At 51.8% G+C, this 25,427-nt stretch overlaps 3 protein-coding genes and 5 non-coding genes across 8 annotated transcripts; 4 read left to right on the top strand and 4 right to left on the bottom strand.

The window, feature by feature from the left end:
* Positions 1–2,628, bottom strand: LOC102692801 (transcription factor HES-7.1-A-like). Its single transcript, XM_006627410.3, has 3 exons — positions 2,454–2,628; positions 1,636–1,731; positions 1–1,390 (listed from the first exon to the last, which is right to left on the bottom strand). Exons 1-3 carry the CDS (start codon positions 2,502–2,504, stop codon positions 830–832), a joined length of 708 nt encoding a protein of 235 aa, XP_006627473.2. The 5' UTR covers positions 2,505–2,628; the 3' UTR covers positions 1–829.
* Positions 2,629–7,899: 5,271 nt separating this feature from the next.
* Positions 7,900–7,990, bottom strand: trnar-ucu (transfer RNA arginine (anticodon UCU)). Its single transcript is given in 2 exon segments — positions 7,900–7,935; positions 7,954–7,990. It is a non-coding gene; the product is annotated as a tRNA-Arg (tRNA).
* A 2,135-nt stretch (positions 7,991–10,125) lies between these two features.
* On the top strand, positions 10,126–10,199 carry trnan-guu (transfer RNA asparagine (anticodon GUU)). Its single transcript has one exon. It is a non-coding gene; the product is annotated as a tRNA-Asn (tRNA).
* A 377-nt stretch (positions 10,200–10,576) lies between these two features.
* Positions 10,577–10,670, bottom strand: trnai-uau (transfer RNA isoleucine (anticodon UAU)). The gene is made up of 2 exons: positions 10,633–10,670; positions 10,577–10,612 (listed from the first exon to the last, which is right to left on the bottom strand). It is a non-coding gene; the product is annotated as a tRNA-Ile (tRNA).
* A 245-nt stretch (positions 10,671–10,915) lies between these two features.
* On the top strand, positions 10,916–10,988 carry trnav-uac (transfer RNA valine (anticodon UAC)). The gene has a single exon. It is a non-coding gene; the product is annotated as a tRNA-Val (tRNA).
* Positions 10,989–12,727: 1,739 nt separating this feature from the next.
* On the bottom strand, positions 12,728–12,799 carry trnaw-cca (transfer RNA tryptophan (anticodon CCA)). Its single transcript has one exon. It is a non-coding gene; the product is annotated as a tRNA-Trp (tRNA).
* A 434-nt stretch (positions 12,800–13,233) lies between these two features.
* mogat3a (monoacylglycerol O-acyltransferase 3a) lies at positions 13,234–19,393 on the top strand. Its single transcript, XM_069186764.1, has 6 exons — positions 13,234–13,667; positions 14,439–14,617; positions 15,478–15,682; positions 16,777–16,951; positions 17,044–17,243; positions 17,779–19,393. The coding sequence occupies exons 1-6, from the start codon at positions 13,574–13,576 to the stop codon at positions 17,931–17,933; spliced, it is 1,008 nt and encodes a 335-aa protein (XP_069042865.1). The 5' UTR covers positions 13,234–13,573; the 3' UTR covers positions 17,934–19,393.
* Positions 19,394–19,661: 268 nt separating this feature from the next.
* mogat3b (monoacylglycerol O-acyltransferase 3b) lies at positions 19,662–24,557 on the top strand. The gene is made up of 8 exons (XM_069186765.1): positions 19,662–20,362; positions 21,058–21,148; positions 22,056–22,163; positions 22,463–22,533; positions 22,786–22,990; positions 23,092–23,266; positions 23,376–23,560; positions 24,278–24,557. The coding sequence occupies exons 2-8, from the start codon at positions 21,067–21,069 to the stop codon at positions 24,430–24,432; spliced, it is 981 nt and encodes a 326-aa protein (XP_069042866.1). The 5' UTR covers positions 19,662–20,362; positions 21,058–21,066; the 3' UTR covers positions 24,433–24,557.
* Positions 24,558–25,427: the final 870 nt, after the last annotated feature.

Below are 25,427 nucleotides of genomic sequence, written 5' to 3'. Positions count from 1 at the left end.
GTTTATTTGTTTATAACAAAAATATACACATACATGTCTGGGAAAGAAAAATGAACGTCCTTAAAAAAATAAATAAGGGTACAGGAGCAGGGGGGCAAGGTCACGCCTCCCTGTAAATTGTACAGAAGGATAAAGCACCAAGGTTCTCCAGTTCTCATTCCTACAGAGCTGCTCTACAGGATCCCTCAATATTCATTCCAAACTCAGCTCACTTATACTTAATGAGTTTATTACCAAGCCTAATAAGGGATTAATAAACTTGCCGTTTAAGACCCTAAACTTGGAAAAACAAGAATCAGAATGGGATGGCTTGATAATATTTACAATTTCCCCCTTCAAAAACAGAAGGTCTTTCTTGACATCTTTACAAACAACAGTCCTTCCTGCCCACCATGGATCCCACCGACTGAAACACTGGAACAGCAAATACCCATCATTTCTAACTGAATGCATAACATTTGAAAATAAAAGACGTCTAAAAGAAAAGTTCTCACAGAGAATAAAATACCATAGTTGCGTTTCGCTAGCCTACTGCTTGGCTACACAGAGCTCAAGAAACTGGGGCCAGGCTCAGAGCGCTACAAACCTCCCCCCCCCCCCAATCACTGCAGAACCAGAACCACAGGAAAAGGAAAAACAGGATCTAGGTCTGATCTCTGGACAAACAGCTCTCGCTGCAGGTCAGAAGCGAATCGTATTCTGAATAGTGTTCTGCAGGAGGAACTCGAGAGGAGAGCAACACAAGAGAGAGCCGTCCAGGGCCCTGGCTCCAGGTGCCGCCTCTCCTCATGCGTCTCTGTGCAGGTCACGTCGGATCCAGCCTGCTGGTCTACGGCCAGGGTCTCCACACTGCGCTGCCCTGGCTGTTACGCGGGGCCGAGGGGCTCTGCGCCTCAGGGAGAGTCCGCCCAGGCGTCCGGGTGACTCTGGGTGAGCGCCTGCGACAGTTGGGGTCCTCGGATGCCAGTGGGGCTCTGTGGGGTGTCCGGCGAACAGACATGGCATGCAGCGTGGAGGTGGAGGGGCATCCGGCGCCCCCAAGCGCGGTGCAGGGTGACAGCCCGCAGGGGGAGTCCGGGCGTCGCTCGGAAGGGGAGACTGTCCTCACCCCGCCCTGTCTGGAGGGGGCGCTGGTCAGCTGTGTGGAGTCCGTCAGAGGGCCGGCGGCCCTGGCTCTCTCCATCAAGCACTGGCAGAATCGGTCGGCCAGCGCTCTCTGCTGTGCTCCCTCCTCCGCCTCTCTCCCGCTGGAGTGCAGGAAGCACACGGCTCGCTTCAGGCAGGCGGAGAACCCCTCCTGGTACTCCTGGTCCAGCCCGCTCCTCTGCTGCAGGAACAGGACAGCATTCTCCAGGATTTCTGCCTTCTCCGCCCGCGGGTTAGCCAGACTCTGAGGGAGAGAGAGGCATTAATACAGGTACTATATGTCCATGGGACAGAGGCACTGGGCAGGGGTAGGCTGTGTCCTGGTTTGAACCCCACAGCTCGACTGCTGTGGAAAGTCTCCTAAGTGGCAGATGATTGCTGCAAGCGGTCATTGCAAGGAGCCAAGTTGCACAGCGCCCCAGAGCCAACCAGAGGATAGTGGCAGTGTTGGGGTAGTGCGGGAGAAGGGAGAAAGGCGGCGGAGCTCACCTGCACATGCGCCCCCTGCAGCAGCAGCTCTCTCAGGCTCTCCAGACTACGGTTCATCCGCTCGCGCCGCCGCCTCTCCATCAGCGGCTTGAGAAGCTACAGGGCAGAGAGGGGGCGGGGTTAGAAGGCAATCTTGCAGATGGAGACAATACACGTTCACCAGGAAAGAACAGCGCACCAGAAAAAGTAAAGTAACAAGATGATCAACAACGTCTTACAGCATATTAATGGATCAGCCAAGTAAAGTATGAAAATTAACGACACAGAAATTTAACCAACTGAACTTTGTCAGTGGAAGTAACAACGTCATTTTGTGCTTAATATTATATAATGAAACCTTCATGCTAAGAGCTTTAAAATGATAAAATGTGCGGCAACCATTCACCAAAGGTTACACATCTTGACAAGTCATCTGAGTTTCTGCAGCGAAATACACAGAGCGTTTTCTACCTGCGGGAGCACTGCGGCAGGGTGCGACCTGAGCGCGTTTAGCAACTCGGGTTAGGAATAGCTCAACAAGTAGCAAAACTGCTCACAAGTTGCAAAAGATGCGCAGAGCTAAGGTATTATTGTTCAGTGCGAACACACATCGAGTTCTATAGCAAATGAAATAAGGACAATCTGCTTTCAAGCGTACTCTTGTTTCATATATCTCAAAAGAACTGAAATAACCAATTGATAAACGCTTTTAAACTTTGGTTGAATACGCTATATGCTCAGTTCCTAAGTATAGCCCGCGTATAACTAAAATGAAAAGGGTGTAATGTATACGTGTGCTGTACATTAAAACCCCTACAGTATCTATAAGAGCGGTTTACCTTTCTGTTCGGCTTCTCGTCCTCCGGCTGTGTCGCTCCTAGCAGCTTCATCGCACTTCTGGTTCGGTTCTGACTGAGGCGATCCGGTGAGTCCGTGTGCGGAACAGCGGTAAACTGAGCGACTCTGATCGGGCTGTCGGTCAAGGTATGCCGGTGTCCACTTAGGGCTGCGAGATCGCTGCGTCTCTGTTACGAATAATACCTGCAGGCTGGTCGAGGGCAGCTTTTAAAAGTCGAAGCGGAAGGGGGGTTGAGTTTCCGCCCCCTCGCCCAGAAGGCCCCGCCCCCCTCGCCCTCTCCTTTTCCATTCAGTCCCGTTGAAAAAACGGGAGTGGTGCCGGGGCTCACAGAGCATGCCCGGAATAATGGGTGTACCTCAGAAAGTCTCACTAGGGGGGCAAAATAAGTGGGGGGAGGGGGTGATTTTCTGTGGAGTAAAATAACGAGTTCATGATAACCACCTTGCAAAGCCATTATCACGATACTAGACGGTAGTATAGTGTGAGTTTAATACTTTCTAAAGGTCGAACACCTATTTTAAAAGCCAGTCGAGAACATACCGGTATTGTTCCAATCTAACCAACACACAAAAGGTAACAGTGCTCAGTGATATTGAAGTTTCAAAATTAAAAGCACAGAAGGAATTGTTTTACACGCATCGTCAAAGCCTCTGCATCTCCGAAAACATTTTAATGAGAGAGTGAAAGATTAGTATTCTGGAGCTGTATACGGAGGCCTGTCTCTCTGTGTGCCGTGTTGTATATACCATTCGGACTCTCGGCTGTGGTGCGGGTTTACAACTTTTAAAAGACCTTCATTATTTTATTAGTTCAGGTGGGTAGCTGCGTCAGCATCTGTAGTCTGCAAAGGAACAAGTCATATTTTGTTCCATGCTGAAAAGAGATGCACTACCCACTTCTACGTGTTCATTATTTTATGTTTTGCTTTTCGACGCAATGATGAAAAGCAAATTCTCTGATACTGTACAACTTTCATCCAGGGCTACGAACATCCCCTTTTACTCGGGTCAACATTATGGCTGGGCAGCTTGTTCCACATTCCCGCAACCCTGTGTGTAAAACACTTGACTTCTGTTCTCCTGCTCTCGGCTTTAAAAACGCGCCTTCGAAAAGCGCGATCTGTGGCTCGAACGAATTGTAAATCCGTTTAACTCGCATTTCAGTTTTGCAACGCGCCAGTGCGTGCGATGCGCAGTAACATGGGTACAGTATACCCGTGTGCTTTTATTGGGAGTATTTCTTAGCCCACTCCAGGTGCTTGTATCGTTAGGTTTACGATACGAGTGATAATACAGCCTCACCCAATGATCATTGATCAAGTGTGGCTCAGCTGTGGGATTTATAAAGACTCAGTTACTGCTTGTGTGCAGGTGAAACCCCCCACACACACACACAACGCGAAACACGAGTCCGTTCGCAGCCCGGATTCCCTTTCCCACCGGCAATCGGAGGCCGATGGAGAGTTGAGAGGTGTCGATGTGGGGGGGGATTCCAGTACACGCGCCTCGCCTGCAAAGCGAGAGATCCCCCCCTCTTCGGCGGCTTCAAAAGCTTTCAAGCGCGCCGACCGCTCCTCGCCGCAACCCGGCCATTCTGACAGGTCATAAAAGAAATGATGCCAATTACAATAGCCCGGGGTGACGAGCTGGGATTTCTCGGGAGAACTTTGGCCCAGAGCTGCTCCCACGCTCGCGCCTCTCCACCAGGATTTGGGGATTTTGGATGGAGTGAGGAAGAAGGAGGGGGGCATACTTTAATGACGATTTGAATACCACACCTGGAAGAGACTGCTGAAAAACAGACCGAATCTCACTAATTTAACCACTTTGATAACCCAAGCCATAGAAGAACAGGAGGCACTGCTTTATGCAAAGGATGGTGGGAGTGGGGAACAAGCCGTGCAGCTCTCTTTCAAAATCACAGCTGGATGAGATTCTGGGGTCTATTTGTGTCCATCTAGTTTATATCCTTTCCAGGGCTCTTATCCTGTTAAGATCTTCCCCAACCTGACCTCCAGTCTAACTCGCATATTTTATTAAGGAGGTTAGTGGGGAAGAACTTTAGAATCGGTTCAGGAATACAGAACCGTTGTAAAAAAAAGGGAAATTAAACCCGTCTTGATGGAATTAATACAACGCCACAGACTCGGGGTTTGCGGCTTCCTCAGCGCGCTCGGAGCCGGTCTGCCCTATCCCGCGTTCCCCCGGGGGCCCCAACGCCCCGATCCCTTCGGACAGAGCAGCTCCTCTGCTGGTGCCACCCAGGACCTTCCGCGCGAAGGAAAGTGGGGTGTCGCGTGCGCGGAGCCCGGGGCTCATTGTGTCCACAAGCCACAAGCCCCGAAGTTCTGAAAATGCTCTTTGTGGAGTTCACGTGACGTTTGGCTGCTTTGAAAGCTCTATAAAACAAACAAAAAAAAAGATTTATTAGGATGTTCGGATGTTCAGAATTTTCAGTTGAGAAAGACTCCCCCCCCCAAAGAAAGTAAACTAAAGTAACCTATTTTAATTTAATTCGTACAATGTGGCGCACAGGGGTTAGTGGGTGGTTTGGGGTGGAGAGCGCTGACGTGATGAATATTAGTTTTCAAACGCTCTCCTTGTTTCCTGCTGCAAACCCCTTTCTGTCCCTTTTTAATTTCCTGCTTTCTCCTCGGTGCTTGTTATTCATGCAGGATTAATCCTCCCCGGGGGGCACGCCGTGCGGTAATTGCCGGAGCGGGCTCTCGGTGCGGGTTCTCGTCGAGCTCCGCCGAGCACTTCATTGCAATAAGAATGGGCCGGGCGCCGCGGGGGAGCGCGCTCTGGGATGCGCCGCTGCGGAGTGTTTGTTGGGGAGGCGGGGGGGGGGTGTGTGTGTCGCGCGCCATTGCTTCAGCGCACCGCTGGCTGCGCGAGCTCAATGCATCACTTTGGCCAACATCTGGCCTCGTGGCCCCTCGTCCAGCCCCGGTGATTAGAAGCCGTGTCTCGCTCTGCTGCAGCGCAATTAAACCCTCCATTCATGTGTTAAAGGCGACGGGACGGGGTGGGGGAAAAGGCTACTGTCATGCTCCCCAGTGCAGGCGAGTTGGAAACACACATATCGAATAGTATGCATTCTCCCACCACTGGAGGTGCCTGGTGCTCTAATAATAACAATAATAATGCAGCTACAAGAAGAAACATAATTTATTCAACATATAATTGCTTTCCACCTATATAGCAATTTTCTGGGCACTCCGCTCAAAGAACTTTACAGGTATTGAGGACTCCCCTCCAACCTACCAACAAGTACCCCCACCTGAATGATGCACCAGTAAAACTCACCACACATCAGCCATCAGTGGGGAGGAGAACCGAGTGGTGAAGCCAGTTCATAGATTGCTAGGAGGCTGTGCTTGGTAAAGGCCAGGGGGAACTTTGGCCAGGGCACCGGGGTTACACTCCAGGTCCAGTCCCTCTACAGCCCCCTCTGGCTCCCAGACCTGCTGTTCTGGACAGCTGGCTGCCGGGGTTGGAAGAGACGGAGCGCTGGAGTCCACAGCAACCCTGTTCCTGGAGGAACGCTGATGGATGGGCCTGCTGAGGTTTCTTAGTCCAGTCCCGACTGTCCAAAACAGGCGACGTCCAGGCCGTGATCTCCAATGACCCAAACAGATCCTTACACAGTCTATCCTCAGCTTCCTGAGTGTTAATTCCGGTCCAGAGGCTCACTGCTAAATGATCAACTAATTAAGACAGGTCAGACTGATTTTATTTAAAGAAAATAAACTTTATTACCATTTTATTTTTACAAAAAATACAATTCTAACATAACATTTCTACAAGTTTTAAAAAGGTGGAACTCACTCTCCTTGAGGCTATCAATTAAAAAAAAATCAGATATGATAAGATAACCGGATATGATAGACAGGTCAGGGGAAAGAGCAAACGCAGCTTGAGGAAGTGAGGAAGTGACCCCTGAAACAGTCAGGAGAATGATGACATTTTCTCTAGATAAAAAACGAACTCTAACTCTAGTTAGAAAACAGGCAAGCGATACCTGGAGAGCTGTTTCAATCACAACATTAATTAAGGGCTTGTTTTCCACTGCCCTAACAAGGTTTTATCTACAACAATGTGGTCACCGTTACCTATAACTTCTGCTCTGGAGTCAGTCCAGGGGAGTACAATCAGATCCATTTTGGACTCTAGCTCCTTCATCTTTAATAGGTTTCTCCGTTAAGACAGGGGTTTCCAATCCATTATTTAGGAATTTCCTTCCAGCCTAGCTAAACTGAAGTGACTAGGTGCTTGATCAGAATATCTGAAAGTCCTCCTCAGTGGCATTTAATTCAAATAGATATCCCACATTAGTTAAGCGGCGACGTCCTCACGTTAAAAGAGAAAGCAGTCGAGCAGTTCAAAATCATATGAAACCAATTCGGAAAGATAAAAATCAATTTGAGAAGCTTGCAAAGGAACAAGTCAAGATTTATTCCCTGCTGACAAGAGAAGAAAAACACAACGTTTCGGCTGTGGAGCCTTCTTTGGGTGTCAAAGTTTAGAAGCTTGTCTGGAGCACGAGGCAAGGTATTGATATTGAATATTGATTGCAACGTCAGATAACATTGCTTTTTTCCAGCTGAGCTGGAAGTGAGTTCTGAACGGGATTTGCCTGATTAAGCCCCAGGAGCAGAGAGCAGCTCAGACGGGAGACCGGACCAGCAGGCGGGGGGCGAGGTGATTGAAAGCTGGTCAACAGCGCCCTCTGCCGTGCATCCTTTAAAGCGCATTTAAGAAACCCGATTCCCCGTGTGAAGCTCCACTGGGCTCTCACCTTTGTCTTTATTTTAACACAACAACAAAGGGCCCGTACGTACAAAAACCCAATGGGCTTTTAACAGACGCTGTGGCGGGAAGTTTAGACAGCAACACTGCTTTGGGTGTGAATGTGAAGACGGGTTATTTCACACCAGTGCAACAAATACCCCAGTATGCAGGAAATTCCCCTTTTCACCAGAGCTGTGATACAATTTTCACTAGATGAGCGAGCAAACAAGAGAAGCCACAGCGAGACGGTTTAAGAAAACACAGCGTTGTAGGTTCAAAACGGACACAGAAGAGAGGACTGTACGGCCTCCTTTATCAGCAGCCGGCCCCTGAGTCGAGCTCGAACCCGGGTTTATTTCAAAAGCCGGCAGGGAACAAACAAGGCTGGGCACCTTGGTCCCGACTCCCACACCCCTTTGTGTAAAGAACAGCGTCCGGTTTCTAAAGCACATCGGTGTTGCTCCCATTGTTTTCCTGTGGGTTGCCGGTCCGAGTGTTTGAGGATGTTGAATACGTGCGTCAGGGGTCCCCTGTTCAAGACTTAAAAGGTTCAGTTTTGAGCCTGTCCGTGCGTGGCATTCCCGCAGCTTTTTCGTGAATTTCCTACGAATTCCCAGTAGGAAAAACAGAAGCCGATTCTGGTGGGACTCGAACCCACAACCTTTGAATGACTTCATTGTCACTATCTAGAAGTCCAACGCGCTATCCATTGCGCCACAGAACCGCCTGCGAGCGTAGGTGGGGTTTGCCTCTCGGGGTGCTCGAGACTGGCTCGCTCGTGGGGCACGTGCGGTCGACGCACTGCGAGAACACCAAGCATCACACGGGGAGCACGCGATGCAGCAGCCCGTCTAAAACGTACCCCGTTAGAGCCCAAATACCCAGGCGTTTGAACCACGGAGCCCGAGTCTATACGGGGGGATACGGCGAGACCTGGGCTCATCCCTCCAGCGCCACATTTCACACCCGCTGGCCGGCCTGCAGGGACGGGAGAAGCCGGCTCGAGCCGCTCGATGTACCAGTGTGCTCGCTGAGCGTCCGGTCTGACCAGATCCCTCCGGCTCCTGGCTCTTCCCGACCCTCGCCCCTTGGAAGATCCCGATCCGCACCCCGATCCCAGCAGAGCGCTTCACTTCGTCTCTCCGCGGTCCGGTTCGCTCATCCGTTCCTGTGTTCGGTATCATCCCACAGGAACAGGTGACTCCTCACTGCGCCAGAGGTCTATCAGAAAACTCCCGTCCACACCGCTCGTGAACGCAGAAACCAGCTACCAAAGTGCGCCATATGACATGCACGCGAATGAATTCCCTTTTTAAGTGTCTTATCTCCCAGCAACAAACGGATCGCTCAGTGAAACCGAAGACACACAAAGAGCAATGCGAGGCAGTCAGTAGTCCATCGTCCTTTCGATTAATCGCTAACCGACTGCGCCAGGGAAACTACAGTGCAACTTGCACCCTCTCGCTCACGTTGAAAACATGCGCTCGGTGTATTTCCTGTGCAGTCTACTCGAGTTTCATACGAAACAGCGACCCTGGATCTGCAGAAATTTTTTCCAGTCGCTACTTCAAATCTTTACCTCTCTCTTAGGAGGAGCCCAATTAACAGAATAATTTCCCCATCTCTCAATAAATACAAAACAGTGTCCTTATGTCCAGACAGAAAAGAAAACAGATACAGAAGCCTATTAAATACATGAGAAGATACCACACCTTCCTACCGCGCAGGACTGGACACCCTGCAGGCACACTGACCCCACAGGACCAGGACTGGACACCCTGCAGACACACTGACCCTACAGGACCAGGTCTGGACACCCTGCAGACACACTGACACCCCAGGACCAGGACTGGACAACCTGTAGACACACTGACACCCCAGGACCAGGACTGGACACCCTGCAGAAACACTGACCCCGCAGGACCAGGACTGGACACCCTGTAGATACACTGACACCACAGGACCAGGACTGGACACCCTGCAGACACACTGACCCTGCAGGACCAGGACTGGACACCCTGCAGACACACTGACCCTGCAGAACCAGGACTGGACACCCTGTAGACACACTGACCCTACAGGACCAGGTCTGGACACCCTGTAGACACACTGACCCCGCAGGACCAGGACTGGACACCCTGTAGACACACTGATCCTACCAGCTCATTGGTTGCCCTCCTGTATCCTGGACGGCAGCCACTGCTCTCTGTGGCGCAATGGATAGTGCGTTGGACTTCTAGATGTTGACTGAGTGAAGTCATTCAAAGGTTGTGGGTTTGAGTCCCACCAGAGTCATTTTATAGAGGCTGAGCTATGTTTAAATTATTTTTTTTCTTTTCTGTGCTTTGTTCATATAAGCCAATTATCATCTAAGGTAATGAATAGGCTTCTGTATGTCCATTCTTCACTGGAGTGTTCTCTTGTTGAGCTCAGTACATAACTCCTGTCCTCTCTACGCATCACTGGCTTCCAGTGAATTTAAAGTGACCTTTAAATATTCCCTGCAGGACCAGGGAACAGTCTCGATAGTCTAACTCTATGTTACCTTAAATGGTCACTGCATGAGCAACTATGGGGGCTGTAGGGGGTCAGATCTGTTGATGTGATGAAGACAACAGTGGAAACTGTGTCTGCTCTCTGTGTGAGACCGGGCAGCGAGAACAATCTGTGTTTTGGGAAGAAGAGACTCTGGACAAGCGGCGCTCACAGGAGAGAATGAAACAGAATTTCCTGCGGGTCTGGGGACACTGTTTGTTCTTTTATGCAAATTGAATTCAATTGGTTGGAAATTCACCGTGTATCGTTTTCACTGAGCCCGAGAGGCTGTGTGTTCTACCTAAGTCTTTACTCAGCACGGCAGTCTCTGTGGCGCAATCGGTTAGCGCGTTCGGCTGTTAACCGAAAGGTTGGTGGTTCGAGCCCACCCAGGGACGCAGATGCTCTTTTAATGAGCCACACCCTCCTCCCTTCATCTCTCCACAATCGACCGATTTCCGCTTGTTTTCAACTGATCGCACTGCCTTCCACTGTTGCCTTCACCACATCTACAGATCTGACCCCCTACAGCCCCTTATTTTCTGTCTCTTTTGATGTTTCATACTTCTTGCGTGGCATTACTGTGGCGTTTCCTTGTTTTGAAGTTTTGCGAGAAGCCCTGGCGTACCGGGATCTTATTTAAATGCCTCTGGCAGCCTCGTGAACTTCACATCTTCACCTCTACCAGGAGGAGCACAGGTAACCCCTCTCTCCAATTTCACAACTGGACAGATTGACACAAAACAGTGTCGATCTTTCCAAACAAAAGACGAGCTGCTCCAGGTGAGGCTCGAACTCACAACCTCGGCATGACTCCGCTGAGCACTGCTGTATAAGTACCGCGCGCTGACCGATTGCGCCACTGGAGCGACTGAAGGCGTCGTTGTCCATTGATTACGTCATTTTACACGTCATGACCCAGGAAGACGACTGGAAGTCTAGAACTATAGTGTTGGTAATAGTGTTGTTTTCGATAACATGCAAACTACCAAAAGGCTTTTCTTCGAGGAATTAACCTAAGCTTTTTCATTATATGCACAGCGGGCATTAAAATAAGCAGCAAGATCGCTCTGCAACTCCAAGAGCGATTAAAAAAAAAAAGATGACAACCCGTGGTTCTATAGTGTAGCGGTTATCACGTCTGCTTTACACGCAGAAGGTCCTGGGTTCGAGCCCCAGTAGAACCAGGTTTTTACTACCTTAAAAACAGCTTGTTTTGTCCTGTGGAAACAACAGTAGGAGAGTTAGGAAGAGGACTCAGCGAGCCCAGAAAACAAACTCACAAATAGCAGCACCGTTCTGCACTTTTACAAGCACCTGTCGATATAAAAGAGCAGAAAAACAAGTTCCTGAATATTCTGATAAAAATATAAACCAAACATACATTTCCACTAGACAGAAAAATGTAAATAAGATCCTGGTACGCCAGTGCTTCTCGCAAAACAAATGTGTGCCACATTTATGTCACACAAGAAACTGATGACCCCTAGAAATCGGCTCTCAGATCCCCAATAATACTGCGGGCAAAACTGATTTAGCACAGCTGAAAACAAGCGTCTCCGAGACTATTGCTTCCTGCGGGCTCTGTGAAAACAAGCGGAAATCGGTCGGTTCTGAAGAGATGAAGGGAGGAGGGTGTGGCTCATTAAAAGACTACCAGCGTCCCTGGTAGTCTTTTAATGAGCCACACCGCTTCTCCTCGGACATCATGACCTTCTTCAAATAGCTAGCAACACCCTAAAATAGAGCGGGACAGGCCTGGTCCTGAGGGGTCAGTGAGTCTGCAGGCTGTCCACTCTTGCTCCTTGGGGTTCAGTGTGCCTGCAGGGTGTCCGGCTTTTTTAAAGCTGTAGTGCATGAACTGGGAGGAGCAGTGAAATTGTTCATATCACGCCAATAGTGTCCTGATCAGGTCAGGAAAACCGGCGGAAACACTGGCTCTTATGACAAGATTGTCCAACCTTGCTGTAAAAGGTCTTTCAGCACATCGGACACCTTCAGACTAGACATTCCCTCGGCAACACAACACAGGCCATGCACAAACACTGGGCTGCTGCTTGCACGGTGTAGCAACTTAAAACGTGTACTCTTAAAATAGCGCCACTGAGCCCCTCGTCCGTGTCTCACAGACGGACTTTTAACCTTAAACACGTCTGAACTCGCAGCAGCTCGACTTCTGCAGAAAACATTAACCGGACGCGCACGCTGCACGGGCCTGACAGAGCTGCTCGTGTCGGCTTTCCGCTGGGCTGCTCCGTTGAACCCGGGACACGGGGTTCAGATGTCTCACACGCTCAAGTGGGCATGCTCCCCGATCTGTGGTGCCGTGGCGCGCACGCGCGGGCTCGCGTTTCACAACCCACGAGAGGAGTTCGTCACCGATCTGGGCTTCTTAAAATCGGTCTATATTCTCCACCGCTACCGCACAGACTCTCACAAAGAGAACAGCGAGTTGTTCGTCCCTGCGGCCGGCCAGCAGGTTTCAGAAGGCGATTCAGCTCTGCAGTCCTCATTGTTGGAAAATGAAACTTTTAAAATACTTCAAGGTGAACTCAAGCATTGATGATCGGTGCAGGGTGGTCGCCACCCCACCCAGATCATCATCGGAATGTAAAGACTTGGAACGCGCGAGCTTTCTGAACACGTTAGTGCATTTACTGGCTCACTTCCGTCGCGAGTGGGCGTGTGAGCCCAGGAGCTCAGCAGGGCTGCTGTTTTAATGTGAGATGTCGTCTACACCGTTTGTGAGGGTCTCCTTCTTCCGTGGTCCAAGTCGGTTCCGGAGTTCCGAAATTGATTTTTGAAGGGCTACCTGTAAAAATACGTTTTCTGAAGAGAAGGGAGGGATATGTAAGGTCAGCAAACTTCGGAATTGGACTGTATGATGAGGGTTTCGGGTTCGGCAGGAGCAAAGCCTGAAAAGAATTGACCCCGACGTGATTTGAACACGCAACCTTCTGATCTGGAGTCAGACGCGCTACCGTTGCGCCACGAGGTCACACGCTGTTAGGGTCGGTGTCGGTACTACACGACGCTCCTCCGAGGGGTCTGACGAGATCTGAGCACGGCTCGACTGTTCACAAACCAGATTTTAATCCCGCACACATTTCACATCTCTTCGCCGTGCAGGACTGATACTATGGCATACCCCAAACATTAAAACACAAAGCGAAATAGAGTATTTCTTCAACAAAGTGGTCCCTTCACAAAAATCTCCCTGTTGCTTCATCCCAGAAAGCACAGCAGCGTGCCAAGTGTTTAAAGGAGCAAAAGTCGCGCAATCGACGCCATGTTGGCTCAATCCCAGGATTTTTATGACCGAACGAACCCTGGCAGAGCCAAAATGGCGGGAGCATGAACGTATCCCCAGGGGCGCGGTGATTGCGATGGGGGGAAGTGGCCAAAGAAAGACAATAGCCTCTTCTGATTGGCCGATTTCCAGGCGGTCACGGGGGTGTGGCAATGACGCAGGGGAGAGAGAGAGTTTGTGTGGGTTCTTGTTTAATAAAAGTTTAAATGCTGCCCGAGGTAGCTTGTATTTTTGCTCATATAATGTCTCCACATTGAAATAACAAAGAGACGCTTTTGGTTTTGTGCCGAGTCGCAGATTTTTTTGGGGGGATTTTCAGAATCGGCACGGTCGTTTACAGCCAGGAAGGTCCTTGACTTCGAGTTCGAGCAGGCTGGGTGTACGGAACTCGCAGGAGTTGTGTCTCGGTTAACAGCAGCTGGCGCGTCTGAGAGACAGCGGGTCGCCCAGCCCGGACCGGCGATGAAGATCGAGTTCGCCCCCCTGCACGTGCCGCTGCAGAGGCGGCTGCAGACCGCCGCCGTGGTGCAGTGGGTCTTCTCCTTCCTCGCGCTGGGTAAGAGAGGCCGGGCAGCGCGAGCGCCGCGGGCGACAGCTCAGGTTCCCCGCGCACCTGTTAGGTGTTCGGTCTGACGTCATCGCTGCTACCTGTTCGTGAGATCGCGAGTACTCTTGCTGCTCCACTCTCAATCCCACTCCGACTCCTGCTGGCCGTGTCGGTGCGATGTCATCTTTAGTCATATTCTGCTCCAGCTGGCCGGGTGACGCGAGGTTGCGACACGGCGGGGTGTCGGATTGGGCGCTTTGGTAACCGTGTCCCGTCCAGACCCTGGTGTCTGGTGAGGGATTGTGAAAGAAATCCAAGTGAGAGAAGGAGGTTGAAGACAGGCGACCCGTCTCCCTTTTGTCAATGTTAATGTGCTGTAGTGTCCAGTGTGTCTGTATTAACCCCTCTCTCTCTCACAGTGCAGTGTTAATGGACTGTAGTGTCCAGTGTGTCTGTATTAACCCCTCTCTCTCTCACAGTGCAGTGTTAATGGACTGTAGTGTCCAGTGTGTCTGTATTAACCCCTCTCTCTCACAGTGCAGTGTTAATGGACTGTAGTGTCCAGTGTGTCTGTATTAACCCCTCTCTCTCAGTGCAGTGTTAATGTACTGTAGTGTCCAGTGTGTCTGTATTAACCCCTCTCTCTCTCAGTGCAGTGTTAATGGACTGTAGTGTCCAGTGTGTCTGTATTAACCCCTCTCTCTCAGTGCCGTGTTAATGTACTGTAGTGTCCAGTGTGTCTGTATTAACCCTCTTCTCTCTCTTTCTCTCTCCCCTTAGCTCAGTGCTGTCTTGCAGTGTTTGTGTTGCTGTGTCTCAGCGATTACTGGCCCCTGGCTCTTCTATATGTCGGCTGGATGTATATTGACCGAGACACTCCAGTCACCGGAGGGCGCCGTTGTTACTGGGTCAGGAACTGGGCTATTTGGAGATACTTCAGGGACTACTTTCCCATCTCGGTGTGTAAATTACATCACACTGCCTGGACACTGTCTCACACACTGACACTGCACCACACTGACCCCACACTGCCTGGACACTCTCACACACTGACACTGCACCACACTGACCCCACACTGCCTGGACACTCTCACACACTGACACTGCACCACACTGACCCCACACTGCCTGGACACTCTCTCACACTGACACTGCACCACACTGCCTCACACTGCCTGGACACTCTCTCACACTGACACTGCACCACACTGCCTCACACTGCCTGGACACTCTCTCACACTGACACTGCACCACACTGACCCCACACTGCCTGGACACTCTCTCACACTGACACTGCACCACACTGACCCCACACTGCCTGGACACTCTCTCACACTGACACTGCACCACACTGACCCCACACTGCCTGGACACTGTCTCACACACTGACACTGCACCACACTGCCTCACACTGCCTGGACACTCTCTCACACTGACACTGCACCACACTGCCTCACACTGCCTGGACACTCTCTCACACTGACACTGCACCACACTGCCTCACACTGCCTGGACACTCTCACACACTGACACTGCACCACACTGCCTCACACTGCCTGGACACTCTCTCACACTGACACTGCACCACACTGCCTCACACTGCCTGGACACTCTCTCACACTGACACTGCACCACACTGACCCCACACTGCCTGGACACTCTCTCACACTGACACTGCACCACACTGCCTCACACTGCCTGGACACTCTCTCACACTGACACTGCACCACACTGCCTCACACTGCCTGGACACTCTCTCACACTGACACTGCACCACACTGCCTCACACTGACCCTCTGACCCCCCTCCTCCCTCTTAGCTGGTGAAGACTGTGGACCTCGACCCCAAACACAACTACCTGTTCGGTTTCCACCCCCACGGAGTGCTGGTCGCCGGGGCCTTTGGGAATTTCTGCACGGAGGCGTCGGGGTTCTCCCGGCTTTTCCCCGGACTCACCCCCTACCTGCTCATGCTCCCCTTCTGGTTCCGCGTCCCTTTCTTCCGGGAATACATCATGAGTGGAGGTGATGCGGGAGTGGGTACCCCTGTGTTCTGCGTCCCCAGTCAGTGATTTCTGTTCATATTCACCCCCTGCTCGTGCTGGGGCTCCTGAGTGGGGTTTGAAGTCGCCCCCTAATTAAAAACTGCCAGGCGACTGCAAGCTCTCCTGTCTCTTCGTGAGCACAGCCCATAGCTCGGCCCCCAGGGGCCTGGGAGAAAGGGCACCAGGATGAGGGGGAGACTCGCGCCCGTGACAGTCGGGACAGAGGGGGCAGGGGCTCTGTGGCTATCCCGCGTGGGGGAGATGGGGTGTCACTACGGCCTGCCTCTTGGCCACGAGTGCCTGTCTGTGTGGAGTCTGCACGTTCCCCCTGCGTAGGCTACTTCAGGGCGGTGAAACCAGCTCAGTCTGCCGTCAGGTCATTGGCTGGAGGTCGTGCGGAGAGACAGAGCAACGTGAGTGCTAGTTACCATCCGTGCTGTGTTCTTATGTTGCACAATGGCCTTGGCGAGACTGCTGATGTCAGCGGTGTCGATGCAGAGCCTTGACCTGCGGCCGGGAGGGCGTGCAGGGGGCGTGTGTGTGCGGGAGGGCATGTGCGCGGCCCCCTGGCCGCCCCTCTGCGTGTGCGCACCACTGGGCTGCGGGCCGGCGGAAGTCCGCAGCGGGGCAAAGGGAGAGGCCGTGACCCGGCGGCTCTGGGACTGCAGCTGGGGCCTTGGCTGGCTGTCTCCGACTGTCTTGAGTGACCACATGGGGATTCAGGCAGAATGAGCCGTCTGTCAGACACCAGACGTGTGCAAAGACTTTCTCCACTGTGTGAAGGACATACACAGAAAAACTCCTGTTACTGTACTGTGTTAATGTACTGTAGTGTCCAGTGTGTCTGTATTAACCCCCCTCTCTCTCAGTGCAGTGTTAATGGACTGTAGTGTCCAGTGTGTCTGTATTAACCCCTCTCTCTCAGTGCAGTGTTAATGTACTGTAGTGTCCAGTGTGTCTGTATGAACCCCTCTCTCTCTCAGTGCAGTGTTAATGTACTGTAGTGTCCAGTGTGTCTGTATTAACCCCTCTCTCTCAGTGCAGTGTGTTTATATTAACCCATCTCTCTCTCAGGGTTGGTGTCCAGTGAGAAGAGCAGTGCGAGTCACATACTAAGCCGGCCAGGAGGGGGCAGTGTGGCAGTCATAGCGATAGGGGGTGCCCCTGAGTCGCTGGAGGCTCGGCCAGGGGCTCTGACTCTGCAGGTCCTCAACCGGAAGGGGTTCATCAAGCTCGCGCTGAAGCACGGGTCAGTTCGCCTCTCTGCGCTCCCCTGCCCTGTCGGCGCCCGGCTGGCGGATCAGGCTGTGGCCTGGTTGACCCTCTGTCTGCCTCTCCCAGCGCCCACCTGGTGCCGGTGTTTTCCTTCGGGGAGAACGAGCTGTTTGACCAGATGGAGAACCCCACGGGCTCGGCTCTGCGCGCAGCGCAGGAGAGGCTGCAGAAGGTGATGGGCATCGCTCTGCCCCTCTTCCACGCCAGGGGAGTCTTCCAGTACAGCTTCGGCCTGCTGCCCTACAGACAGCCTGTCCACACTGTGGGTAAGAGACACACAGAGAGAGAGAGACACAGCCTGTCCACACTGTGGGTAAGAGACACACCAAGAGAGAGAGAGACACAGCCTGTCCACACTGTGGGTAAGAGACACACCAAGAGAGAGAGAGACACAGCCTGTCCACACTGTGGGTAAGAGACACACCAAGAGAGAGAGAGACACAGCCTGTCCACACTGTGGGTAAGAGACACACCAAGAGAGAGAGAGACACAGCCTGTCCACACTGTGGGTAAGAGACACACCGAGAGAGAGAGACACAGCCTGTCCACACTGTGGGTAAGAGACACACAGAGAGAGAGAGACACAGCCTGTCCACACTGTGGGTAAGAGACACACCGAGAGAGAGAGACACAGCCTGTCCACACTGTGGGTAAGAGACACACAGAGAGAGAGAGACACAGCCTGTCCACACTGTGGGTAAGAGACACGGAGAGAGACAGACAGCCTGTCCACACTGTGTGTAGGACACACAGACAGACCAGCTGGACTCAGTTGACCCCTCCTGTCTTGCTCTCTCTCAGTGGGCAGGCCAATCCCAGTGGAGCAGAACCTCAACCCCAGCCGTGAGGAGATCGACGCTCTGCACGGGCTCTACCTGGACAGTCTCAGCCAGCTGTTTGAGGAGAACAAGGCTCAGTATGGCATCGCTGCTCAGCGGCACCTCAACTTTATCTAGGACCTGTCTCAGCCCCCCCATCCTTCTGTATAGCACCTTTAACCATCCCCCCATCCCTTTGTATAGGTTCTTTCACTATCTGTATATATAAGACCTTTCTCCACCCCTCCATCCCTCTATATAGGCCCTAATTCCACACCTCAACCCCTCTGTATAGCACCCTTCACCACCCCTCCATCCTTCTATATAGCCCCTTTCACCAGCCCTCTATAACATCTTTCTCAACCCCTCTATATACAAGTAGCTCCTTCTGTATAGGACCTGTCTCCACCCCTCCGTCTCTCTCTATAGGACCTGTCTCCACCCCTCTATATAGCTCCTTTCTCCACCCCTCTATATAGCTCCTTTCTCCACCCCTCCACTTCCTCTTTATATTCCATCCCACTGCAGAGGATCTTTCACCAGCCTTTCCAGCAGAATGGCACTGATGGCACAGCAGACTCCCCCAACAGCCACAGGGGGGCAGTGTTGCTCGAGCCACGCCAAGGCTACGGCTACCCAGGACAACTTGAGCCCAGCCTTCCCGGATGTCATGTGCTCTGGGTCCGAGACTCCCTGCTGTTTTGAAAGATGTTATTGTTCAGGGTTTCCCTTGTGCCTCCTTTTCAAATGACATGTTTGCTGCATCAAATACATACAGAGTATATTTTGTTACCAAATTTTGTGTTGACACTACAGCCATGCTGAATGAGCTCATTCATACTCCTGAGTGTGCGCCCACACGCCACACGCGCAGGGCACAGGTGCTAGCATCTCCGTCCACCAGGGGGCGCTATGGGGCATGCGAGTTGTTATGTTCAGAAAGTCCCTTGACTGTGTAAAGGGACATAGGAGCCACCATTCACTGTGTTTCCCACAGGCTTGTGCCCCTAGACACAGCTGGGCTCACTGGTGCAGTCTGGGCTCAGTACCTTGCTCAACCTGGGTTTGAACCCCCAGCCGCTGCGCGGGCCTGGAGGCCCACTGGATCGCTGCTCCCAGAAGGGGAGCAGAGTGCGGAAACAGATCCAACTCCTCTGGGACCAGCCGGCCCCGACTCCGGGTCCCTGTAGGGCTGAAACAGACGGCCCCTGTGCCGCCGAGACGCCAGGGCCCTGCTGGGGGCCAGTCTGCAGCCTGACCTGGCGCACTGCGTGCAGGGCCTGAAGTAGACGTTCAGGACAGAGGCCAACGCTCTGGACAAGCCGGAGCTGGGAAATCCCCTGAGGGAGGTACAGGACGATCCCTCCTGGCTTTGTCAGGGTGAGGGATGAGGAGCGCTCTCTTTTAAAGGACCGGGACCCGTGTGTGGGAAATGTCCATGTGGACCTATGACTGCACGAAGGTCTGGACATGTTCCTGAACTCTGAGGGCACATAAATGTCTCGGTGTGGACAGTGTGGTTTTTACCAGGGATTGTTTACAAGGCTGATCAACGACTGTTGCCAAAGAATCTAACAATTAAACATTTACCACAGAAACCACGGTTGAAGTCTGTGATCATTTACAACAGCGTATGATTAGAGAGCCTGACTGTTCCTCAGGCTGGGTCAGGGGCTGTGATCACACCCTGGGCTGCAGCTCTGTTAGGTTCCCACCCTCAGCAGGACTGGGAGCTGTTCTGATTCTGGGATCAGATTGATTATCTCTGGGAGGAATGTTTATCTCTGAATAACTGCATGTTTGTTATCTCTGTTTCTACGCTGGTGATCCTGGCAGGGAGAGAGCAGGAGGGACTGACCTTTAGTCTGAGATGAAGAGGATAGTTTGCAAAACTGTCAGCTGTTTCTTTGAGCGAGTGCGTGTGTGTGATGTGTGTGACTGCGATCATGTGTGGGTGTGAGTGTGTGCGATTGTGCATCACTGAGTGAGTGTGCGATTGAGTGAGTGTGTGTCACTGTGAGCAAGCATGCGTGTCCGATTGTGCATCACTGTGAGGGAATGCGCGTGTGCAATTGTGTGACTGTCGGCAAGCGTCTGAGTGTGTACAGATCTCGTGTGATTGTAAAGTAGTGGAATTGTGTTAAAGTCACAGTAAAATGCATTAAAGTGCACTGAAATCCAAGTAAAAGTACAGCATTGCTTAGTAAAGCACAGTGAAGTTAAGTGCTGTTAGTCCCAGTGCAATTGGAGCAAGTGTAGTAAATTACAGTGTGGCGGTGAAAGTGCAGTAAAAACAGGGTAAGATTGAAGAAAGTGTAGTAAATTACAGTGTGGCGGTGACAGTGCAGTAAAAGCCGGGTAAGATTGAAGAAAGTGTAGTAAATTACAGTGTGGCGGTGCGGCGATCTGGCGGGAGGTCGATTGTGAAACTGCGGTCGGGATCGTTATCAGCGCTGTCTCGCTGTCAGCCAGGAGAAACATTGACCCGGACAAAGTGCAGGAGCCAGCGGGGAGACACCGGGAGACACCGGGAGCCAGCGGCGGCAGCGGCCGAACCGAGCGCGCAGGTAACCGGGGCGCAGGCACCGCCGACACCGTGAGCGCGTTCCGACCCACGGCAGGAAGCACGCAGAGCGGCTCCGAGTCCACTCGCTCGGAAAGGGAAATGAAATCGCCTCCGGCGCCAAACGAAGGCTCGTCAGAAGCCTGGCAGGTTTTTTTTTTCTGTGCAGAGCACTAGCTGGGTTGTAACATTTGCCTCATAGCAGCTCATCCATCCCGTCGCGCTGGAGGACTCCGCATCACGGCGTTGGCTGACCGTCTCCGGGGCGCATCGTACTTCCAAACGTGAAAATAACCGCTTGAACTGAGGGCTCGTTCAGCTGCAAAGCCCGTACAGCAGGGGGGGGTGATGCGAGTTCGCTTGACTGGACACCGGACATCGGGGGTGCCGCTCTTCACACCACGTGACAGGCGGAGGTCCTGCCCACGTGGTCAGTGAAGACCCCAGGACAGTGGAAGAGCAGGGGTCTTCACTTCAGTGTGCAGGCTGAGCCCCCAGACTGGACTTTAACTCAGCGGGTGCAGCGGTGTCTCCCTCTTCCCCCTGACCTGTGCCTGGGCTGTGTTGCCCAGGAGGGGGCAGCACTGGAGCTGGGCGGGGGGGATGGTGGTGAAGGGGGTCCTCCCCCTGTATGGGAAGCACTTTGGGATCCTCCTGGATGTTTGATACATGAATTATCATTACTTTGTGTGTCCACAGGCTGTGGTCATGGAGCAGGAAAAGACAACATGGAAAGAGTTCATAGAGAACATCAGTGTCCTGCAGTGGGTACTGACCTTCCTTATCATGGGTGAGATCTGCTGGCACACTTGACACAGCTTGTATTAACCCCTCTCTCTCAGTGCAGTGTTAATGTACTGTAGTGTCCAGTGTGTCTGTATTAACCCCTCTCTCTCAGTGCAGTGTTAATGTACTGTAGTGTCCAGTGTGTCTGTATGAACCCCTCTCTCTCTCAGTGCAGTGTTAGTGTACTGTAGTGTCCAGTGTGTCTGTATTAACCCCTCTCTCTCAGTGCAGTGTTAATGTACTGTAGTGTCCAGTGTGTCTGTATTAACCCCTCTCTCTCAGTGCGGTGTTAATTTACTGTAGTGTCCAGTGTGTCTGTATGAACCCCTCTCTCTCTCAGTGCAGTGTTAATGTACTGTAGTGTCCAGTGTGTCTGTATTAACCCCTCTCTCTCTCAGTGCAGTGTTAATGTACTGTAGTGTCCAGTGTGTCTGTATTAACCCCCCTCTCCCAGTGCAGTGTTAATGGACTGTAGTGTCCAGTGTGTCTGTATGAACCCCTCTCTCTCTCAGTGCAGTGTTAATGTACTGTAGTGTCCAGTGTGTCTGTATTAACCCCTCTCTCTCAGTGCAGTGTTAATGTACTGTAGTGTCCAGTGTGTCTGTATTAACCCCCCTCTCCCAGTGCAGTGTTAATGGACTGTAGTGTCCAGTGTGTCTGTATTAACCCCTCTCTCTCTCAGTGCAGTGTTAATGTACTGTAGTGTCCAGTGTGTCTGTATTAACCCCTCTCTCTCAGTGCAGTGTTAATGTACTGTAGTGTCCAGTGTGTCTGTATGAACCCCTCTCTCTCTCAGTGCAGTGTTAATGTACTGTAGTGTCCAGTGTGTCTGTATTAACCCCTCTCTCTCAGTGCAGTGTTAATGTACTGTAGTGTCCAGTGTATCTGTATTAACCTCTCTCTCTGTATAGGTATCTCCTGCACAATTTTGATGTTATACCTGATATTTACCTCTCTGTGGCTGCTGTCAGTGCTGTACTTCATCTGGATGGTGATAGATTGGGACACTCCAGAGAGAGGTACCATCACACTGAGACACTGACTACGCAGACGCTTTGGCTCACCGCCTGACTGGCAAATGGAGTCACGGTGTCACCGACACACGCGGTCACTGGCTGTCTGACACACTCATACAGTCACAGAGTGACACAGTGACTGACTGTTGAAACGCAGACTACAGACTGAGATGATCTCAAACTAAAATGTATGTGCAGTGACACACTGATATTTTGACCCAGCGGCCCAGTGACAGAATGTTGTTTTGATACAGTGACAGGGAGGCAATAACATGTGGTGCAATTCCCTGTGTCTCCTGCAGGGGGCAGGAGATCAGACTGGATCAGGAACTGGAGTGTTTGGAAACACATCAGGGATTATTACCCTGTCACGGTGAGAGACACTTTGTCTCACTGTCTCTCTCACAGCCTCAATCCCTGTCTCACTGTGTGTCTCACAGCCTCAATCCCTGACTCACTGTCTGTGTGTCTCACTGTCTCAATCCCCGTCTCACTGTCTGTGTGTCTCACTGCCTCAATCCCCGTCTCACTGTCTGTGTGTCTCACTGTCTCAATCCCTGTCTCACTGTCTGTGTCTCACAGTCTCAATCCCTGTCTCACTGTCTCCCTGTCTGTCGGTTGTCAGCTGGTGAAGACAGCAGAATTAAGCCCCAGTAAAAACTTTGTGTTGGGGTACCACCCACATGGGATCATGTGTGCTGGAGCCTTCTCCTGCTTCAGCACTGAAGGAGCGGGATTCTCGGCAGCGTTCCCAGGAATTCAATCCCACCTCGCCACGCTGGCTGGCCTCTTCCGACTGCCTCTCTACCGAGACTACCTCATGAGTTCTGGTACTGCCCGTCTGCTCTCAGCCTGAGCTTTACACTCAGTGCAGTGTTAATGTACTGTAGTGTCCAGTGTGTCTGTATTAACCCCTCTCTCTGTTTTGTAGGAATGATTCCAGTAAGTAAGCCCAGCCTGGAGTTTGTGCTATCTCGAAGTGGTACTGGTCATGCCGTGGTAATTGTGGTAGGGGGCGCTGCTGAGTCACTGAACTGCACTCCCGGGCTGAACGTGCTGGTGATGAGGGAGAGGAAGGGCTTTGTCCGGCTGGCTCTGGAATACGGGTGAGAGTGTGTCAGGCCTGGGAGAGAGGAGGAGGGTGAGAGGGCAGTGAGTATGTACTGAGTGGATTTGAATCATACTTTAGGCTCTGCCTGCTCTCCTGTCTTCCAGGGCGGATCTAGTGCCAGTGTACTCATTCGGGGAGAACGAGATCTTTGATCAGTTGGTGTTTTCGGAGGGCAGCCTGGCCCGCAGTGTGCAGAAACTGTTCCAGAGGTTGGTGGGCTTCGCGCCCTGCCTCTTCCATGGGCAGAGATGGGGACTGCTGCCCTACAGGACTCCCATCACCACTGTGGGTCAGTCTGAGTGTGGATGCCCCCCTCTCTCTCAGTGCAGTGTTAATGGACTGTAGTGTCCAGTGTGTCTGTATTAACCCCTCTCTCTCAGTGCAGTGTTAATGTACTGTAGTGTCCAGTGTGTCTGTATTAACCCCTCTCTCTCAGTGCAGTGTTAATGGACTGTAGTGTCCAGTGTGTCTGTATTAACCCCTCTCTCTCTCAGTGCAGTGTTAATGTACTGTAGTGTCCAGTGTGTCTGTATTAACCCCTCTCTCTCAGTGCAGTGTTAATGGACTGTAGTGTCCAGTGTGTCTGTATTAACCCCTCTCTCTCAGTGCAGTGTTAATGTACTGTAGTGTCCAGTGTGTCTGTATTAACCCCTCTCTCTCAGTGCAGTGTTAATGTACTGTAGTGTCCAGTGTGTCTGTATTAACCCCTCTGTCTCAGTGCAGTGTTAATGTACTGTAGTGCCCAGTGTGTCTGTATTAACCCCTCTCTCTCTCTCAGTGCAGTGTTAATGTACTGTAGTGTCCAGTGAGTCTGTATTAACCCCTCTCTCTCAGTGCAGTGTTAATGTACTGTAGTGTCCAGTGAGTCTGTATTAACCCCTCTCTCTCAGTGCAGTGTTAATGTACTGTAGTGTTCAGTGTGTCTGTATTAACCCCTCTCTCTCAGTACAGTGTTAATGGACTGTAGTGTCCAGTGAGTCTGTATTAACCCCACTCTTTCTTTCAGTGGGGAAGCCCATCCCTGTACCTCAGGTGTCCTGCCCATCTCAGGAGACAGTTGAGCAGTATCACCAGCTGTACATGGAGGCCCTGGAGACTCTTTTCCACACATACAAGACCCGCTGTGGCCTGTCCGACACGCACGAGCTTCAGATCATCTAGAGACCTGCTCTCACACTCTCACCCTCACACTCTTGCACCTGACACTCTCCCAGCGACTCTCTGCTGCTCTCTCAGTAAGAGTGCAGTCAAGCCTGCACTGTTCAATAAACCCAGAGTTTCTGTCAGCTGCGCTGCTTGTGTCCTTTCACTTTTCTGGACACTCCACTCAAAGTGCTTTCCAGGTAATGGGGACTCCCCTCCACCACCACCAGTGTGCAGCCCCACCTGGATGAGGCGACGGCAGCCATAGTGCACCAGTACACTCCCCACACACCAGCTCTCAGTGGGGAGGAGAGCAGAGTGATGAAGCCAGTTAAGTGATGGGGATTATTAGGATGCCATGACTGGTAAAGCCCAGGGGGAAATTTGGCCAGGACACCGGGGTAACACCCCTACTCATTCTGAGAAACACCCTGGGATTTTTAATGACCACAGAGAGTCAGGACCTTGGTCTCATCCGAAGGATATTGCCTTTTTACAGCATGGTATCCCTGTCACTATACTGGGGCATTAGGACCCACACACACCGCAGGGTGAGCGCCCCCTGCTGGCCCCACTAACACCTCTTCCAGCAGCAGCCTTAGCTTTCCCAGGAGGCCTCCCATCCAGGTACTGACCAGGCTCACACCTGCTGAGCTTCAGTGAGTTGCAGGGTGATATGGATGCTGGCATTTGTTGGAAGAACACTCAAGAGATCACTTCATTCAAGTGCAGTTACATTTAACTCACCTGGGTTTCTGGTTACAAGTGCTACAATCATGCAGCTGACTAATTAGACCAGCTGTGTAACAGAACTGGAGTGGAATAAAACAAAGACAACACCAGGTCCTGCAGGACTGAGCAGGACAGCTCTGGAGTAAAGGAGGACTTTGCCACAGTGATCCTGGTCCTGAGGGGTCAGTGTGTCTGCAGGGTGTCCAGCCCCGGTCCTGGGGGGTCAGTGTGTCTGCAGCATGTCCAGTCTTTGTCCTGGGGGGTCAGTGTGTCTGCAGGGT

Source organism: Lepisosteus oculatus, chromosome 3 (genome assembly GCF_040954835.1).
Source record: "Lepisosteus oculatus isolate fLepOcu1 chromosome 3, fLepOcu1.hap2, whole genome shotgun sequence".
Lineage (NCBI taxonomy): Eukaryota > Metazoa > Chordata > Actinopteri > Semionotiformes > Lepisosteidae > Lepisosteus > Lepisosteus oculatus.
This window is presented reverse-complemented; position numbering and strand designations above follow the sequence as displayed.

Bases quoted from the DNA above. Each gene is read 5' to 3' on its own strand.
- mogat3b (XM_069186765.1), top strand. From the start codon at position 21,067: ATGGAGCAGGAAAAGACAACATGGAAAGAGTTCATAGAGAACATCAGT. The intron at 22,164-22,462 runs GTACCATCACAC...TGTCTCCTGCAG, and splicing joins TTGGGACACTCCAGAGAGAG to GGGGCAGGAGATCAGACTGG. The intron at 22,534-22,785 runs GTGAGAGACACT...GTCGGTTGTCAG, and splicing joins GGGATTATTACCCTGTCACG to CTGGTGAAGACAGCAGAATT.
- mogat3a (XM_069186764.1), top strand. From the start codon at position 13,574: ATGAAGATCGAGTTCGCCCCCCTGCACGTGCCGCTGCAGAGGCGGCTG. The intron at 15,683-16,776 runs GTGATGCGGGAG...TCTCTCTCTCAG, and splicing joins GGAATACATCATGAGTGGAG to GGTTGGTGTCCAGTGAGAAG. The intron at 17,244-17,778 runs GTAAGAGACACA...GCTCTCTCTCAG, and splicing joins ACAGCCTGTCCACACTGTGG to TGGGCAGGCCAATCCCAGTG.
- LOC102692801 (XM_006627410.3), bottom strand. From the start codon at position 2,504: ATGAAGCTGCTAGGAGCGACACAGCCGGAGGACGAGAAGCCGAACAGA. The intron at 1,732-2,453 runs GTAAACCGCTCT...TCTGCCCTGTAG, and splicing joins ACGAGAAGCCGAACAGAAAG to CTTCTCAAGCCGCTGATGGA. The intron at 1,391-1,635 runs GTGAGCTCCGCC...TCTCTCCCTCAG, and splicing joins TGCAGGGGGCGCATGTGCAG to AGTCTGGCTAACCCGCGGGC.